We start from the raw sequence: 17,192 nt of genomic DNA on the forward strand, positions 1-17,192 counted from the left end.
TTTGCAAAGGATTCGAATATTAATAAAAAAATGTGACATCATGACATTATAATGTTCCCCACACTTTGTGGGAGAAAGTTAAATTTGAATATTTCACTACTTAACAAATGCATTGAAGGCCAATTCCACCACATTTTAAGAGGTTCCAGTAAAGGTCTTTCAGAAATTTTTTTACAGTTCTTGCTACTCTTCTAATTACTTTTACAAACTTTTATAGTTTATAAAATTCTCATGGGATGATTTTGTGGTATGAAAAATCTCCCATCCATTAACATACTATTTTCCTTTGTCATATGCATTACAACTTTGCACATCATGTGAGGATTATACCAAATTTTCATGTAAACTGTAAGTTATAGCAACGGGACTAATTTTATATCTGTTTGCCGACAATAATGGTATTGTATTGTCTGATGTAATTTGCATTATATGAGACAAGCATTTGAAGATATTTCACATTGAACTGAAAATGTTCAAGAACTCTAATTCATTTATATAGCAAGACACATGAGATGAAATCCTCTTATCTCAGTTCAGAAAGGACTGTTATGTTCTGCATCCTGAAGTGTTTCTATAAACAATACTGTATGAAAGGATGTGACAACATTTCAATTTTGATTTGAAAATCCAAGAAATACAGGCGAACAAGTACATAACTATCATAGAAGACAAAAATTTCTATAGAATAAACGAGTCATGTTGCCAATCATGAATAGAGGATAATGCCTCCAAGTGTAGTGGAGCTGGGGCAAGTGTGGGGCCAGCTGAGAGGCTTTGTGGAGCCCTGCTGACTCAGCAGGGGAATGAGGAGCTCCAGCAGCCGCTGTTGGTCTGGCGGGGCATGGCCCTTGGGAGGGATCAAAAAGGAGGATGAAGCTGACTGAGAGGAGGAAGAAGGAAGGTTGCGACTTGGGGACGTTGGGTGGAGCAAGTGGCTTGCTGGAGTTTGTTCCGTTGAGAATTACCTGGACGAAGAGAGAGGGGGGGGGTTGAAGCTTTTTTACTGCTTTTTCATTGCGGGCAAGCTGGATGGTGGAAGAGAGAGAGTGGGGGAGGTGAAGCCTTTTTACTGGTTTTTTCATTGCAGGCAAGCCAGACAAAAGGGAGGGAGAGAGGGTAGATCAGGGAAGTTTTACTTCTTTTTCTTCGTTGGAACAAGCTGGGCAGAGGAAGAGCGAGGGAAGAGTTTGACCGGGTTGAATATATATTTTTAGTGGGGAAAAGTTAAAGAGGGGAAAATAGAGAGGTTTTGTAGAACCATCTGGAAGAGGCAAAGGGGACAGAGAAGGGGAGGATTACGAGGAGTGAGGGCAGAGAGAGACAAGAGTAGAGAAGGGAGGTCCCTGCAGGTTCCAGAGAGAGATTGACCACCTTCAAGCTATTGTTACCAGGGGCTGATTACCATTGTCGTACACAAGCTGTGGCTACCAGGGACTGACTACCATCGTTTTACGCAAACTGCTGTTACCAGGAACTGACTACCATCACCCCTGTAAGCTGTGACTGCCTGAGATCGACCAGCATTATTCCATGTGAGCTACCGCCGAGAGAGATCGACCATCATCACCTCATGTGAGTGGCTGTCGACTGTGACTGAGCATCACTGCAGTGGGTGCCTCTGTTCATCAGAGGTGCCAAAGTGAGAGGCCCCTTTGACCGGCAGCCAAGTCAAGAGGAGGCCAAGGGGATCCTACGGGGGTAGTGCTACATAAGTAAAGATGTATCACCATAACAGACATACTTTTATAGACAACTCTAGAAAATATACTAGTAAAACTCAAAAGCCAGCTTCCCTATACTGCTGGATAAGGAACAATAAAAATGTGAAAGGAACAATAAAATGTGGAAAAATTGTTATGGAAATCAATGCAAAATAACCACAGAACCTTTTGCAAAATATATAGAATGGTAGGGAAACACAAACATTTGCAACTGAGATATGTAAAGGAAATAAATTAAGTCAAAAAAGTCAAGCAGAAAGGCCTTTGTCATTGGTCACCATAAAATACCTTGAATAATTCTCGATAGTTATTCTTTCAAGAAAAAGAAATGATTAATCTGTCTCTTTCTGAAAAAAGAAATGCAAGTAATCCTCGAATTATGACAGTTCACTTAGTGACTGTTCAAAATTACGTCATAACCCGCCTAAGTACTTACAACAGTCCCAAAGTTATTATGATTGTTGCAACACTGCAACAGTCGTTCACCCTTATGAATGAAGGCAGAGGCATTGCAACATTCACCCTAGCTATTTCCCTCCCCCTTCCCCGGACAGGTCTCCACAGGTACTAGACCTCTGGAGACTGAATTTGCAAAGATCTAGCAAGCTCTCTCCAGCTTCTTTGCTGCAGTTTCTTTGCCTGCTTTGTTACTTCGGGCCTTTGGTGCATTCACAGAGAACAGAGGCTTAAAGATCACAAAAGATCAGTAGCGTGAGATCTTGTGCTACTGATCTTGACTGATCTCACATACTTTAGGCCTCTGTTCTCTGCGAATTGAATCCTGGATGAGATCTGCTGCAAAAGGCTTGAAAACAGAAGGCTCAGTCCTTCAGTCCTTCCTTCTGTTTGCTGTTTCCGTGCCAAAGCCCTGTGTGTCCCTGTAGGCTCTGGTCATCTTTGCAAAAAGCCCTTGCTGCTGAAAACGGAGCCCAGGAGGGCCTGGTGCATCCCTCCTGGGTTCTGTTCTTGTCGGCAAAGGCTTTTTGCAAAGACGATCGGAGCTACAGGGACACAGTCTACTTGTAGGCTTCGGCAAGCCTACAAAAAGTCTTTGTCGGCAAGAACAGAGCCCAGGAGGGCCGGCATGTTTCTCCAGGTTTGTTTTCGGTAGTAAGGGCTTTTTGCAAAGACAATCAGAGCCTACAAGGAGAGTAGGGCGCACTCGTCCCGCTCTGTTTTTGGAGTGCCTGGAGCAGGCAAACCGTGGCAGAGAGAAGACAGCTCACTAGATCTTTGCAAGTAAGTGAGACCAGCCATGGTAGGATGGGGGGGGGAGTGAAGCAATTGTGGGAAGCATGAAATAAGTCAGTGGGTTGAGAGAGTCTTTGGGTGTCCTGTTCCAACACTAGGCCCCTCTTGGCCATTCTCACCCTGAGATATCTCATACACTTAATAACCTGCACATTCGATATTCAGGATACTGAATGTGCTTAGAGCTCAAAGCATTGTTAGAAACCCACACACCACTTAATGGTCCCCTTCTGAGAGACGGTTTCGAAGGACTACTAGATTTTGTAACAACTTTGTTCCCTATGTCATCCATCATGTAAATTCACAGAATTCTTTCTTCTCATCATGGATACATTTGAACTCAACTGTGTTCTCTGTATCATGTATGTTTTTGTATGTGGATATATGAATATTTTTTTTGTCTTGTATATTGGAGGTGGTTACCCTTTGAAAGCTGAATGCAACAAAATTTCATTTGAAATTTATACTGATTAGTTTACACAGTGCTTTTTTTCTTAAAAAAACAAAAGGTGCCTGAACTCACACACGTCATACAATCCATCTTGCCTACCCTACAAGGTTCCATCCAAAAAAGGTGCCAAAACTCCATTCTGGGCATTCTATGAAGAAAAAAAGCCCTGAGTTTACATTTAAAGTTACAATAAAAGTTATTCTATTTTATTCGATTCAATTAGTGGATGTGTGGCCGAAAGCTGGAGTTTTCACGTTCATTTTACATGATTTACTTCAACGAATCTTCGGGTTACGAATGTAATTGATAGGCTCTATTACATTCGTAACTCAAGGATTACCTATATACCTCTAGTTGCAGTATGGAATTTACTTCCAATGTGGAAATAAATCCAATTCAAAATTACATGTGGTAACATTATGTAACACAAGGATGAATATCATCTGTATTGTATGTAGAGTACGGAAGCCATTGTATCAAAACATTTCCAAAGCCTTGAGATGTTTTACATTTACTAATAATTCATGTAACTCATGATCAGAACTTTTTTTACAATGATGCTAAAGCTGGCAGCAGAGCACACTGGAAGTAGCTATTTATGAGTCTGATGGAGCACAATGACAGAAATAGCAGCCAGTGTGCTATACTCTTACCTATAGAGATACATCTAGTTGTGGATAGCATTGAAGAATGCTTTAAGTCCTTTAGATTTTTAATAGTTTATAAACTCAGCTTTTCAGTATTTTGTGTAGAGGAATACCGAGGTAGCCTTGAAAAAATTATGCAGCGGCTATAAGAAAAACAATCTAAAAGAAGAGATGGAAAAAAATTGAAAGATTTCCCTTGTTTGACTCTCCTAGATATAAGAGAGAGAATGAGACAGAATCTTGAAAACCTGATAGTTTCTCTTTAATTATATCTGTACAACAGAGTTCCAGTTCATGTGAGATCTTTTTCTGGTTCTGGCCATCTGAAAAAACAGATACCTGGTTTGGTTGTTGAATTTCTAGATTTAGGAACTGAGAGATAATCAACTTATGCTTACTATTGCCAAAATGTTTTAAATTTTTGAATTTTGATGAAGGAAAATTATTTTGAAATTGTTTCTGGAATATTACTAAGTATGTCAAAATATAGCAGAGTATTTCCTTAACTATTTATGGAAAGAAGAATGTAAGGTTCTTGAAAACATTCCTTATTAATGACATTATTGAACATTGCTTTACAATATTTGATATGTATTCTTACTATAATAAGCTGAAAAAAATTATTTTAATCAGAGTAGTTTGATTCAGAAAGTCAGATCTTTGCTTATTAAACTGACATACAGGAAGTTGGATTCATGTATAAAACTGCTTTGTTCCCTTTAGGCTGAAATCAGAATTCAACAGGTGGTCATATTTCATTCAAAGTGGAAACCAGAATTCAACAGGTGGTCATATTTCATTCAAAGTGACAAGCAATAGACAATCAGTTAAAAATAAGCCAAGATCACATAATAAATTGCCATGGTGTGATTTAAAATCCAGTTCTACTCAGGTAACTGCAGATTTACAGCAATTGCGGTCAAAAACAAAGGAACATGTGCATGGGCAAAAGATGTAAGCCATATTCTTTGCTTAAATGCATAGAAATAATTTGCCTGAAATCTTGCCATTATGCACTAATTTATGAAATAGGAAAATGAAACATTATAGGATTTCTCTGGTGAAACAATAGAAGCATTTTTGTTTTCAAGTATTTTTGCATAAGTCATATACTATTTTAATAAATATGCTGCTCTGTAATAAAAGAACTACATTGTTTTTGTGCTTTATTTTCCTTGTGCTTTATTTGAACATTTTTTGTTTTAGTTTAAAAGCAGTCAATGTTGGTTGGTTGGGGAATTCATAGAGTTGGTCCACGCATCTTAAATTTGCTGAGGTTGTGATACACTGTCCGGAAGCATTAGTATGGAATGTTGTAATACTAAGGTGACCAACTTTTTTACAATGAAAAGGAGGACACAAATAAATTGAAGAAAAAATATTATAAATAAAATTGCGCTCAGCAGCAATTCCTATTGGCTTTCGAAAGCCAATAAAGGGAGTAGCACAGCTCATGCAAAAGTTGGAAAAAAAACATAAAAAAAAAAAAGTGCGAGAACACCGTTCTGAGCGTTCTATGAGGGAAAAAAAAGCCCTGAAGATTAGTCTTCAAATATGGAAAAGGAGGACATGTAGGAGGGCACTTTTCGAGGGAGGACAGAACTTACAAAAGGAGGACGGTTGGTCACCTTAGTAATACAACTCCACAGCTGTCTTCCATTTAGAGTTCTGGTGATGCCACCAAATTACCTACGATGCTAGTTATTGCGGGAATGTAGTAAAACCAATTACCAGTGATAATTTGGTTAGAACTCAACGAATATAAAGTCTCCTTAAGCAACGGAAAGGAGACATTGGCGCAGACTGGTGAACATCCGGGAAACGCGGATAAAATGGGTAGGGACAAAGGCAGAAAGACTACAGGGCGTCTCTTTAGCCCTCTGCGAAATATTATCCGCGATTGTTTCCGGCATCCTGCGCCGTATCTAAGAAACCGAGTAGGAGGGACTGGTTCAAACCATAAAGCAAACTAGACGGGGGAAAGTTTGAGTTCCTTTTCCCCCTAATACCTTTAATAAACAACATGAAAAGAGTTTCCTAACAGAATATCTATTTTCTGTACATTAATTTTTGCATTCGACAAATATACATTCAAGCAATACCGCTTTCTCTTTACTTAGAAAATATAAAAGCATCAATTAGCTTTTACACGATCTAGAACAGCCCCGTAGAAGGCAGTCTCAGTCTTGTACATTAACAAAGCGTTACAATTCATTTTCCTACTTTTCGTCTTTGTCGCTCAGGTGGAGTCATTTCTTCTCGCGAAGCAAGTACAGTATATGCATTTTAAAAATTTGTTCTCCGGAAACAAGCCTATACATTTTTTAATTCCCCCCCCCCCCCAGGTTAACTGAAAGTGCGGCTGGAACAGTAAAGCAGAACAACGGGTGTGAACGAGACACCTTTGCTTGTTATTGTCCTTGTCTTCTGAAGGCTCCTGAAGATATCAATTTGCGCCTCCCCCCCCCCCCCAGTTCTTCTGAGGTTCTGTGGCTCCAGCTCGTACGATTGAGTTATAAGGCAGCGAAGAATAGAACCTCAGCCTACAAAAGCAATACTTCTTTCGAATAAGGGTTTGTCAGCACTTCCTTTCTGACGTTCAACAAGCAGGTTTACGACATAAAACAGCGTACGTCTCTTTCTGCATTTTGTGCATGCATATACATACAACGGTCTCCCCCTCTTTCCCGCCAAAACCTCTTCCTTTTATATCCTCTCCCCGCTTCTTCCTCTTTTCCCTTCCGGGCGCGCCGCCCTCCGGGGCTCTTGCAGACCTCCGGCTTCAGTCTACCCGGCAGTTGCCCTCAGCGCCAATCAGCTGGAGCTGCGCGGGCTGATCCCCTGGTCTCCGTAGAGACTCGGCTGACTCCTTTCTCCCTCCCCACCCCAGGCCTATTCACTGCCGCCGGTGACAGCGGAGCCAGACAGAGTTCAGGAGTTGCACATCCCGCCACCGGCGACAGCGGAGGCCACCGGAGTCCGGATTTGCACCCGCTCCACCTGCAGAGCTTGAGCACCGCTGCGGCCGCTTCAGCTCACCCCCCCCTCCCCGCCTTTGTATATATGTTGTGTATTCCAGGACGCCTTGGAAGGAAGGGGAAGTACGTGTATTTTCTGGAAGATTCCTCTGCTTTATTTGAATCCCAGACTAAAAATAGAAAAAAAGGCGCTTTCCTTATAATTGTCCCAGTTACATGGCATGGAAAGGAAAAAAACTTATCAGGCTATTTCTTTAACTAATTTTACAGTACTTGGTTGTGGCCTCTCCATGGTTTCCGTTGATTAAAAAAAAAAAGACTGTTTACAAAAAATGTTCTGTACTACTTTTCTCCATCGTAGATGATTGAATAAACTTTATTTGGCTGGATTTACACATACTATATCATCAGGTATTATTTACAAGCCATAGTAGCTGGATTGATGCATATGCTGAGCAAAAAATACCTAAACCTCATTCTTTCCTAAAAGGTATTATGTTAGGGTGGTTTCCTTTTCGGTGGTTGAATGGCTATAATGACATTGCGTTTTCTTGTTTCCCAAGTTGAATTGTGATGTGTTGCTGCTTTCTCCTGGTTGGAATGTGTTTGGGGGCAATGTTTCTGGATTTCTTGGAGCTCCAGTGTTCAAAGTTTGTACTAAACCAATCATCTGTAATGTATTAATAATTCGATATTAATTCTTAATATGGCAAGCTAAAACCAGGTTGTTTTTCGTTTTAAAGGTGGCATTTTCTGACAATCTCTGTTTCCAAACTGATGTATGCCATATAGTTTTCATTATGGAGAATTTTATTTTATATGAAGAGATTGGAAGAGGGAACAAGACTGTTGTTTATAAAGGCAGAAGAAAAGGAACTATTAATTTTGTGGCTATATTGTGTACTGATAAATGTAAAAGAGCTGAAATCACAAACTGGGTAAGAATTACATATGTTATTTTTAGAATATATCTTCATTTACAAACATTAAGAGCTTATTATAAAATATATTTATTTCACCTACTATATAATGTAAATATATTTGATTAAGATATCTTGATCTTGAATCAAAGCAAATTTAGAATAGAAACTTTAATCACAGTTTTTATTGAAAGCTTTTGCTGGTTTTTAAAAATAATCTCACTTCTCTGCAGTTTTGGCCAGACAGGATGATTTTCATCTAAAATAGACACTTGAAATATATTATAGGAAAAAAAAAATCTCTTTTCAGTTTATGGTAATACTATAATTTCTATTGTTATGGTTGATTACACATCAGCCAGATGTTTAGATCGGAATTGCCATTTTTGTCCCTTTTGTCTGCAAACCTCCTCAAGGACCTGGGATAGGCAGGTGTTATTTAATAATATTAAAGGGTATCATCACTGGATGTAAGCTGTTCCAAATAAAGGTGCCTTTTGCAATTGATGATTTTGTTAATGTCTATTATATTACTGCAATCTCTTCACAACAATGTGAAGTCACAGCTGCCAGTACTTCAGTTAGTATTGGCCTTTATAAGGCAGGTTCTTCCCAAGAACCTAGGATAATAATGTATCAGTGTTGTGTATGTGCGGATCCAAAAAGTGTAGCCTTTTGCAATTAACAGATGGAAATATTGTCAATCTGCAGTTTTTTTAAGTGGCGTCCAAGATTTTTGGGCATTCCACCCAGTGTGCCAAGAACAACTGGGACCACCATAGGCAACTTATGTCATAATCTTTCAGTTTTTAGTTTCAGATCTTGTTACTTTTTGATCTTCTCCAATTCTTTGCGTTTTGTTCTACGATCATCTGATATCGCCATATCAAATATTTTTTCTTTTTCTTTTCCACCTTGGTTAAATGGTATGTTATGAGCCATGACTTTATCAGTCTATATTCAAATATCCAACAATATTTCAATCTGCTCATCTTCAATTATTTTTTCAGCTCTGTGTTCCTACCAATTTTTAATTAGTGGCACATGGTTATTTTTATAGATGTTTTAGTGAGTTAGTTTGACAACTGCATTATGTCATGTATAGGTCAGTTTGTGCAATCTTTTTGCAACAACTGAGTGTAGTTTTTTTTTCTTTGTCTCTTTGAGCAATCTGCATTTTGAATCATTTTATGATTTTTTAAATCTGCTCTTGATTGCATTTATTTGAATAGCTGGCTCTTGTGGATCCAAAATCAACTTTATATTTTTAATGTTCCAGCTGAAAGTTATTGCCAGCTATTATAATTAATTCATTAAACTGAATGATAGTGAAAACTATCCAGTTACAAAAAGAAATATGGGACAAAAAAGATGATGGCTGTTTCTCAAGCAAACTGAGATTACCAGAGTTTCCTGAGATTTGCTAAGTGCAATTGCATGTATACATTTAGGCATTCCTGATCCAACTGTATGTTGCAGTGAACAGAATTAATGTAGCTTCTATATGTTGCACAGTTTAGTAGAGTAGTTTTTACATATTTGAATTCATGCTTTCTTTTTATATGCAGTTGTTTAACTATTTAGAGGAAGAAACAGATATACAGGAGCAGAATTTTAGAGAATTCAAATTGATGCAAGCCTTACTTTAATGTTTATCTATTATAGGTACGTCTAACTCATGAAATTAGACATAAGAACATAGTAACATTTTATGAATGGTATGAAACAAGCAACCATCTCTGGCTTGTGGTGGAATTGTGCACAGGTGAGAGGATGATATTTATTTATTTATGAAAAAAATTTTATACCATAATAAAAAAAGACTCCTGGAAGCTTACGTAGAATATAATTTTAAAAAATCCATGGTAACATGTAAAACCACAGGTGAATATATAGCGACAATAAAAACAACAAACAACAACCAAAGATTAAATCAATAAAAATGAATATCATAAAATCAAAGGAAAATTTGACAAGAGTTGTTTTGGAAAGACATTCAGCAATTTCAGAAATGCTATCATTATAGGACAATATTTGATTCTTTTCAGTCTTATGATGTTTGGGTCTTTCAATTTTAAATATAAACACCAAAATTCAAAGAACTATGATTCATTTAAGAGCTTTCACATGCTTTTTCCCCCCCCTTTCCTTGTAAGACTTATATCGGACATAATTTTGAGTGAACTTGGAAATAGTTTCCCGTCTTTGCCTATACTACATCACACTTTCTCAGTTTGTATTTCCTGTCAGTTTGCTAGGCCAATGGTAGATCCTGGAGGCTTTTAAGAAGAGATTGGACAACCATTTCTCTGAAACAATATAGGTCTTCTGCTTGAGCATGGGTGTTGGATTAGAAGACTTCCAAACTCCTTTCTAACTCTCTTATTCTGTTACTGGACAGTGATGGATTTGTAATATCAGATAATTATACTTTCAGAATTAAACTAATCAGAATAAAGCTGATTTAGACAATGTTCTATAACTTTCATAAGAAAAGAGATAGATTGTTCATAGTGGAATGGCTGACATTATCATATGCCAGTATTGTGCTAGATGACAGCCCTTATTTGCCTTGTTTCAAAGTACTAATGTTTACCTATCAAACTCTAAATAACTTACCAGCCTATCTGAAGGATAATTCCATATATACTCAATTAAATCTAAATACTTTATCAGAGGACTTAATCAAATGAAGCAAGCTGCCATTAGGAAAATGGTGATTTTACTGGAGATGCTCCATTAGTTATATACATTGCAAATATTCTTTCATTCCCTGAGGAAGACCTTTTTCTTTTTCTAGGAATGTTAAATAAACAGAATTCAAACTTCACTGGTTTCATTTTTATGTATTATTAACCAGCTCCTGATTTTTATCATATCTATTGTTCTATTTTCTATATTGGTATCTTTTATTATTAACATGATTCTTTGGATCCTTAACTGAATTTTTAGATAATGTTTTATCACTTATCTTGAAATAAATTTATCAGTTCTAAATAACAGTCCTACTGTTGAATAGATTAACAATAGGTTTAGTCATTGACTTGAAATGCAGAAAGGGAGTGTTCTTAAGCTAGTACAGATTTAACTGGAGACAGGAAAGAACATTTTTTATATAAGATTTATTAAATAAAATGCCAGCAATCATCTTTCCATCAGACAATGCATAATAAAATCTGAGCATATTTCTCCTCCTTTCATTCATGAAAATTACATGTTTTTCATAGAAATCAGCTTAATTTTTTAACAAAATTAGCACTGCAGAGATGAGATTACTGTTTTAATGATTCATAAATACTTCCCAGGTGGATCATTAGAAATGTTAATTGCTCAAGATGAACATCTACCTGAGAATGTCATCAGAGAATTTGGTATTGATTTGGTTACTGGACTGCATCATATACATGAGCTTGGAATTATTTTCTGTGATCTCACACCTAGGAAGGTAAGGGAACATATATTTGCACTGATATATGATTTCTGAAAATAATTAAATAATTCCTTTTAAATTCAGGAAATTGCTACTTGGTACTTCAGTTTGTGTTTAACTTTACAGATTCTCTTGGAAGGACCTGGCACTTTGAAATTCAGTAATTTTTGCTTGGCAAGAGCAGAAGGTGAAAATCTAGAAGATTTTTTTGGTTTGATTGGCACAGAAGAGCCAGGAGATAGTAGTTCTGGAAGCACAAAAGAAATTTTGAAAAATAAAATCAGAGGTATATATTGAAACATTTAAATGCAGCAACAGCTAAATTCTAATCAATGTATATGATAATTTTTCATTAACTAATGTGAGGACAAGTTCAATAATGACCGTTTACTTCACTGAATAATAATAGTGATAAATATCCCTCTTTGGACATTTTCTTATATAGATATAGCTGATTATTTGTCTTTATATTTGAATGTTACTATATTTCTTTTGAAGTTGCATCTGACTATAAGAAGTCAGTTATACACTGATAGATGTCAGCATTAGAACTAAGTCTTAGCAATCATTCCATGAGTTTCTAAGAAGCATAGGATTGGAAAACCTTGTAGGTCTTAGAAGGATGCCCTTTATATAACATCTGAATAAAGAATTGCTCGTTATTTTATTTTGCAGGTTCATTGGTATACACTGCACCAGAAGTGATTAAAGGAGCTGATTTTTCTGTAGCCAGTGATCTTTGGTGTTTGGGCTGCCTATTGTATGAAATGTTTTCAGGTATTACAAGATTCATGTTTGTATAATTAGTATTACAGTTTTAATTAATACCATAAATATTAATAGAAGTTAGGGTTTGGAGTTTATGTGTCCTGTCTTCATGACTTTATGTGAATTTCCTTGCAAGTAAATCTTAGACATACAATTCCTCATCCATAATTCAGATTAAAATAACACAAAAGAAAATACAAACATTAAAATAGAGTTAGAAAATCATAGTATAAGACTTGGGGAATTTCCATTAGCAGAGGACAAACATCTTAATCTGAGCTAAACTTAACGAAAACCTTAGTGATGTGTGAGGTTATCAGAGTATAACTGTAGAATTATGTGTTATTGGTCAAAGAGTAACAGTTCATTTTTAAAATAAATATATCGTTTGATTCAGGCAACCAATGCAACCATTGGTATTTGTCTAAAGAAAATGGTACCATTATTACTAAACTTCAGAGTTGGGACAGAGGGAGAAGACCACCCTGCCTGGATTCACATATTAACATTTTCCACATTAAAGCAAAATTAATTTATTTGGTTTCTCTTAAACCCTTTTGTATAAAATCATCTGTCATATTTTTATCAACAATGATACAGCAGTGATAAACTCCTGTTGTGTTGCTTTGGTTACAGGTGTGTAAATAATTCATCCTTAGGAAATGTGCTGGGAGCTATCTATTGCACTCTATTTGCATTTAAGTTCTGTTGAATTACCAAGTAGAGCTACAAAAATGTTTTGTTATGTTATTGTGCAAGACTGATTTTGTTATATTTAGGAGTTTTTATCCTAGATTCATGGGCGTACCTGGAGTTATTAGAATGATGCCTGTCTCCTCCTCAGCCCTGATAATAAAATTAAAAGGCTAATGTAACAATGGTAAAAAAATTGGAGAGTTGGACTATTTTGTGAACTCTCATATAAGAACAACAAAATCTTGTTTAAGATTTCACCATGCTTACATGGGATTGCACTGAAATTCAATGATAAGATTTTTTGTGTCTTTACGTTATGTTGGGGGATCATAAAATCAATGCCCTGTTGGAGGTCAGTTTATGTGATGGTATCAATGCTCTAGTGATTTTAAATGCTGAATGCAGTGAGTGTGTGCTTTTAAATGAACTTTAATAAATTTTTGTTGCTCCATTTTTTTAAAGTTTTAGTGAAATCTGCTACAAATATATGTTTTATAGGAAGACCTCCTTTCAATTCAGAAAACATTGTTGAATTAACAGAACACATTTTACATGAAGATCCTGCCCCACCTAAACAGAAAGGTATGGTTCTTCATGTAGAGAAAATGTTGAGGTCACCTGGAATTCTCATTTCTTGCCCAGTATAACAATTGTTTAAAGTCCTAACGGAGAGGTAACATTAAGGAAGTTATTAAATCTATATCTCTTGAATTTTCTGTATTCATAAGAAGGGAAAAGAGAAGGAAGTAGGGTATGAAAAACATTTTGAATATGAACTGTTTAAAACTTGGAAATTTTCTGAATGCAGTATATCTACTTAAAGTGTTCAACTTATTTTCCTTTTTCTTGAAGTTTCAATATCAAGACAGCTCTGTCTAAATTTCCATAACAATAGGAGTAGCCACATTTAATATATTAAATAGCTATCCCTCAAGCCCAGCCTTGAAATGGGATATTTTATTTTTAATCTAAAATATTTTGTATACTATTATAAGAAAAATAATCTGTCCTGTCTGTAGTAAACAAGAAAAACCAGAGCAAAGAATAAGGGATTATATTTTGTTTCCTAGCTCATTATTTCTAGTGCTCAGTAAGATAAAAGATGCAAAAGAGGCAATGCACTTGGACTCAGTGTTCCAGATAAGTGATGTATTTAAACTTGGTCAGGTATGAAAAGTGGGACAAAAAATATTCTGGCTTTGTTCTTTTTTTTAGAAATTCATTTTTTCTCCTATAACGGTACATATTCCTGCTTCCTCTGAAAATCAGTGCTTCCTAATAAAACATTGCCAATTGGAAAACTGCAGACTTAGTCCTCATTGATTAATAAAAGAAAATGAGAAAAATGATAAATTACAAGACTCACATTTAAATTTAGTAATTCTGCTTCACATAATTTCTAGATGAATATTTAATACCAGTCTGTTATTTTAACAAGGTTATGTTTTGCTATTCTAGCATTTGTAACATTAATAATTAAAATATCATAAAAACAACTGGGGAAGAATATTTAGGAGAAATGTTGGTTGTAACTTTTATGTAATATTTGAAGAGTAAATGTATTTCTATGATGATATTCTGGGGGATGAAAACCAATTGGACATTAGGGACATGTTTCAAATTCAAGGTGAAATGGGCATTTATCAAACAATATTCTGTAAAAATGGCAGCAGGAATTTAATTAAAATGAAATAATACATAACATGCATATTTAGTCTATTACAGTTTTGCTTTTATATTACTATGTCAAATATTTGTTTTAGAAATTAGATCAATAATGATAGATGAAAAATGACTTTATGTTCTCAAAATTATCAATTTTATTGCTGTCTAACACAATGAAATGTTTTTGGGACCGCTACATACATTTTTCTCCTCCAATTTATGGAAATAAAGGTTAGGAATTACTGTGATAATCAGATATTTCCCTAAATTGCTGAATTTGAGATTCTTCAAATATCTTCTTCAATAAGAAAATATTTGAATTAATTTTTAAATTGTATTCATAATTCATTGTTTTTAGAAGTTTGTTTTACTTATTAAAATCACCTTTTTGTTATGAAATACAATAATACAATATGTATTTGCTTTTTAGAATCAACACTTCTAAAACCCTCTTCAAACTTCCTTAATCTGCTTGACTCTTTATTTGAAAAGGATCCTCAGAAAAGGTGAAAGGTTATTTCATATTAATATTCATACATTTGTATACATAACTTTTAAAAATTACACTTTCTGATATTTAAATTATCTTTACTTGTTGGGTTTTAAAATAAATATTTTAATTGCATTAAAGATCAACTTGGACACAACTATTAAAGCATCCTTTTTGGCAAGATGCCTTTATCCAAACTCCCACTGAATCTGTTTCCAGCCAAGATACAAATTGCAGGTATGGTACACTGCATAGAATTTAACTTAGTTTTAAAATTGAAATATTGTCTAAGAAACCTGATACAGTGTAATCTTTTGTGCATCAGAGCTCACTTTAACTCATTAATCCATGAGGTTTCTGACAAAGTAAACTTTGGCCATAACATTTTAATATTTATATATTTTTTGCCTTTGGCTGCAGTCTTAATTTTTAGACAATAGTATATCATAGAAATGACTAGCTTTGTAGCAGTAAATGGAAGAAACATAAAAATGTATCTCAAAATGTATTAATAATTGTAAAGATCTGTGATATAATTCTTTTGAATCTGTCAGTTATACTAATCTTGCTATTATCAACTCTACAACGAACCTGGCTGCAGCCATCTTGCTTGTTCTAGGTTACCACAAGAATGGGAGCTTATGCGAAAGATTTCTGTTAGTCTAAACATTTTACTGTCCCATGGAAACCAAGGTCACTTCTGTCGGTTAGGTGGGGGATGTGAACATTTGGTTAGAAAGTCTGCCAAACTATTCTATTGGGACATATAGGTGATTGCATAGCAATGGGGTGGGAAGTTTAACTTTGTAATGGTGTTTCTCTTTGGAGGGGATTTCAGACTTGGTTTCACTTTTGATTGTGCTGATACTATATAACCAATGAACATGTTCTTTGAGGAATTCTCTAGCCTTGGAGTTCTGATTTATTTGGTCTCTTCTATTGGAACCATGAAAGCTAGAGATTATTCTACAATGTATTGTTTTAAAGACTTATGAGCATTACATAGTCAAATATGTTTCCTAGGCAACAAATAAGAATAGTAAAAACAGAAAATTGACAATAGAGTAAATAATAATAATAATTATAGACAGCTGAAATACAATAGCAAAACCACTACAATATATAAGCTAAAATATTTAGCTGTGACAAAATGATTATTACAATGGCTCCTGTATAGTTTAGAAATATTAGTAAGATTAAAAATGTTTGAAAAATCACATGGTTGAAAAAAGTCTGGTGTATTTATTGTTTAGTTGTTAAGAACTGTAGCCATAATAATAATAATAATAATAATAATAATAATAATAATAATAATAATAGTAAAGTTGGAAGGGACCTTGGAGGTCATCTAGTCCAACCCCCTGCTCGGGCAGGAAACCCTACACCATTTCGGACAAATGGCTGTCCAGTCTCTTCTTAAAAACTTCCAGTGTTGGAGCATTTACTGCTTCTGGAGGCAAGCTGTTCCACTGATTAATTGTTCTCACTGTCAGGAAGTTTCTCCTTAGTTCTAGGTTGCTTCTCTCCTTGATTAGTTTCCACCCGTTGCTTCTTGTCCTGCCTTCAGGTGCTTTGGAAAATAGCTTAATTCCCTCTTCTTTATGGCAGCCCCTGAGATATTGGAATACTGCTATCATGTCCCCCCTTGTCCTTCTCTTCGTTAAACTAGACATACCCAATTCTAGCAACCGTTCCTTATATGTTTTAGCCTCCAGTCCCCTAATCATCTTTGTTGCTCTTCTCTGTACTCTTTCTAGAGTCTCAACATCTTTTTTACATCGTGGTGACCAAAACTGGATGCAGTATTCCAAGTGTGGCCTTACCAAGGCATTGAAGAGTGGTATTAATACTTCACGTGATCTTGATTCTATCCCTCTGTTAATGCAGCCTAGCACTGTGTTGGCCTTTTTGGCAGCTGCAGCACACTGCTGGCTCATATTTAAGTGATTGTCTACTAGGACTCCGAGGTCCCTCTCACAGTTACTACTATTGAGCATGGTGCCACCTATGCTGTACTTGTGCATTTGGTTTTTCTTGCCTAAATGTAGAACCTTGCTTTTTTCACCATTGAATTTCATTTTGTTAGTTAGTGCCCAGTGTTCAAGTCTGTCCAGATCCTTCTGTATCTGAAGCCTGTCTTCTGGAGTGTTGGCTATTCCTGCCAGCTTGGTGTCG

General features: G+C 35.7%; 1 protein-coding gene across 6 annotated transcripts in view; it reads left to right on the forward strand.

The window, feature by feature from the left end:
- The first annotated feature begins 1,075 nt into the window (after positions 1–1,075).
- Positions 1,076–17,192, forward strand: part of ULK4 (unc-51 like kinase 4) — a 168,798-nt gene continuing 152,681 nt past the window's right edge. Inside the window, exons 1-9 of one of the 6 annotated variants that reach the window (XM_039336096.1) lie at positions 1,076–1,572; positions 7,792–7,986; positions 9,634–9,733; positions 11,274–11,413; positions 11,525–11,684; positions 12,074–12,175; positions 13,361–13,444; positions 14,958–15,033; positions 15,159–15,254. In XM_039336096.1, the coding sequence (XP_039192030.1) occupies positions 7,849–7,986; positions 9,634–9,733; positions 11,274–11,413; positions 11,525–11,684; positions 12,074–12,175; positions 13,361–13,444; positions 14,958–15,033; positions 15,159–15,254 (896 nt within the window). In that variant the 5' untranslated portion in view covers positions 1,076–1,572; positions 7,792–7,848. The other 5 variants (XM_039336092.1, XM_039336097.1, XM_039336093.1 and 2 more) reach the window with 5 other exon arrangements.

This window comes from Crotalus tigris, unplaced genomic scaffold (genome assembly GCF_016545835.1).
Source record: "Crotalus tigris isolate CLP2741 ecotype Arizona unplaced genomic scaffold, ASM1654583v1 scf7180000017666.27876245, whole genome shotgun sequence".
Lineage (NCBI taxonomy): Eukaryota > Metazoa > Chordata > Lepidosauria > Squamata > Viperidae > Crotalus > Crotalus tigris.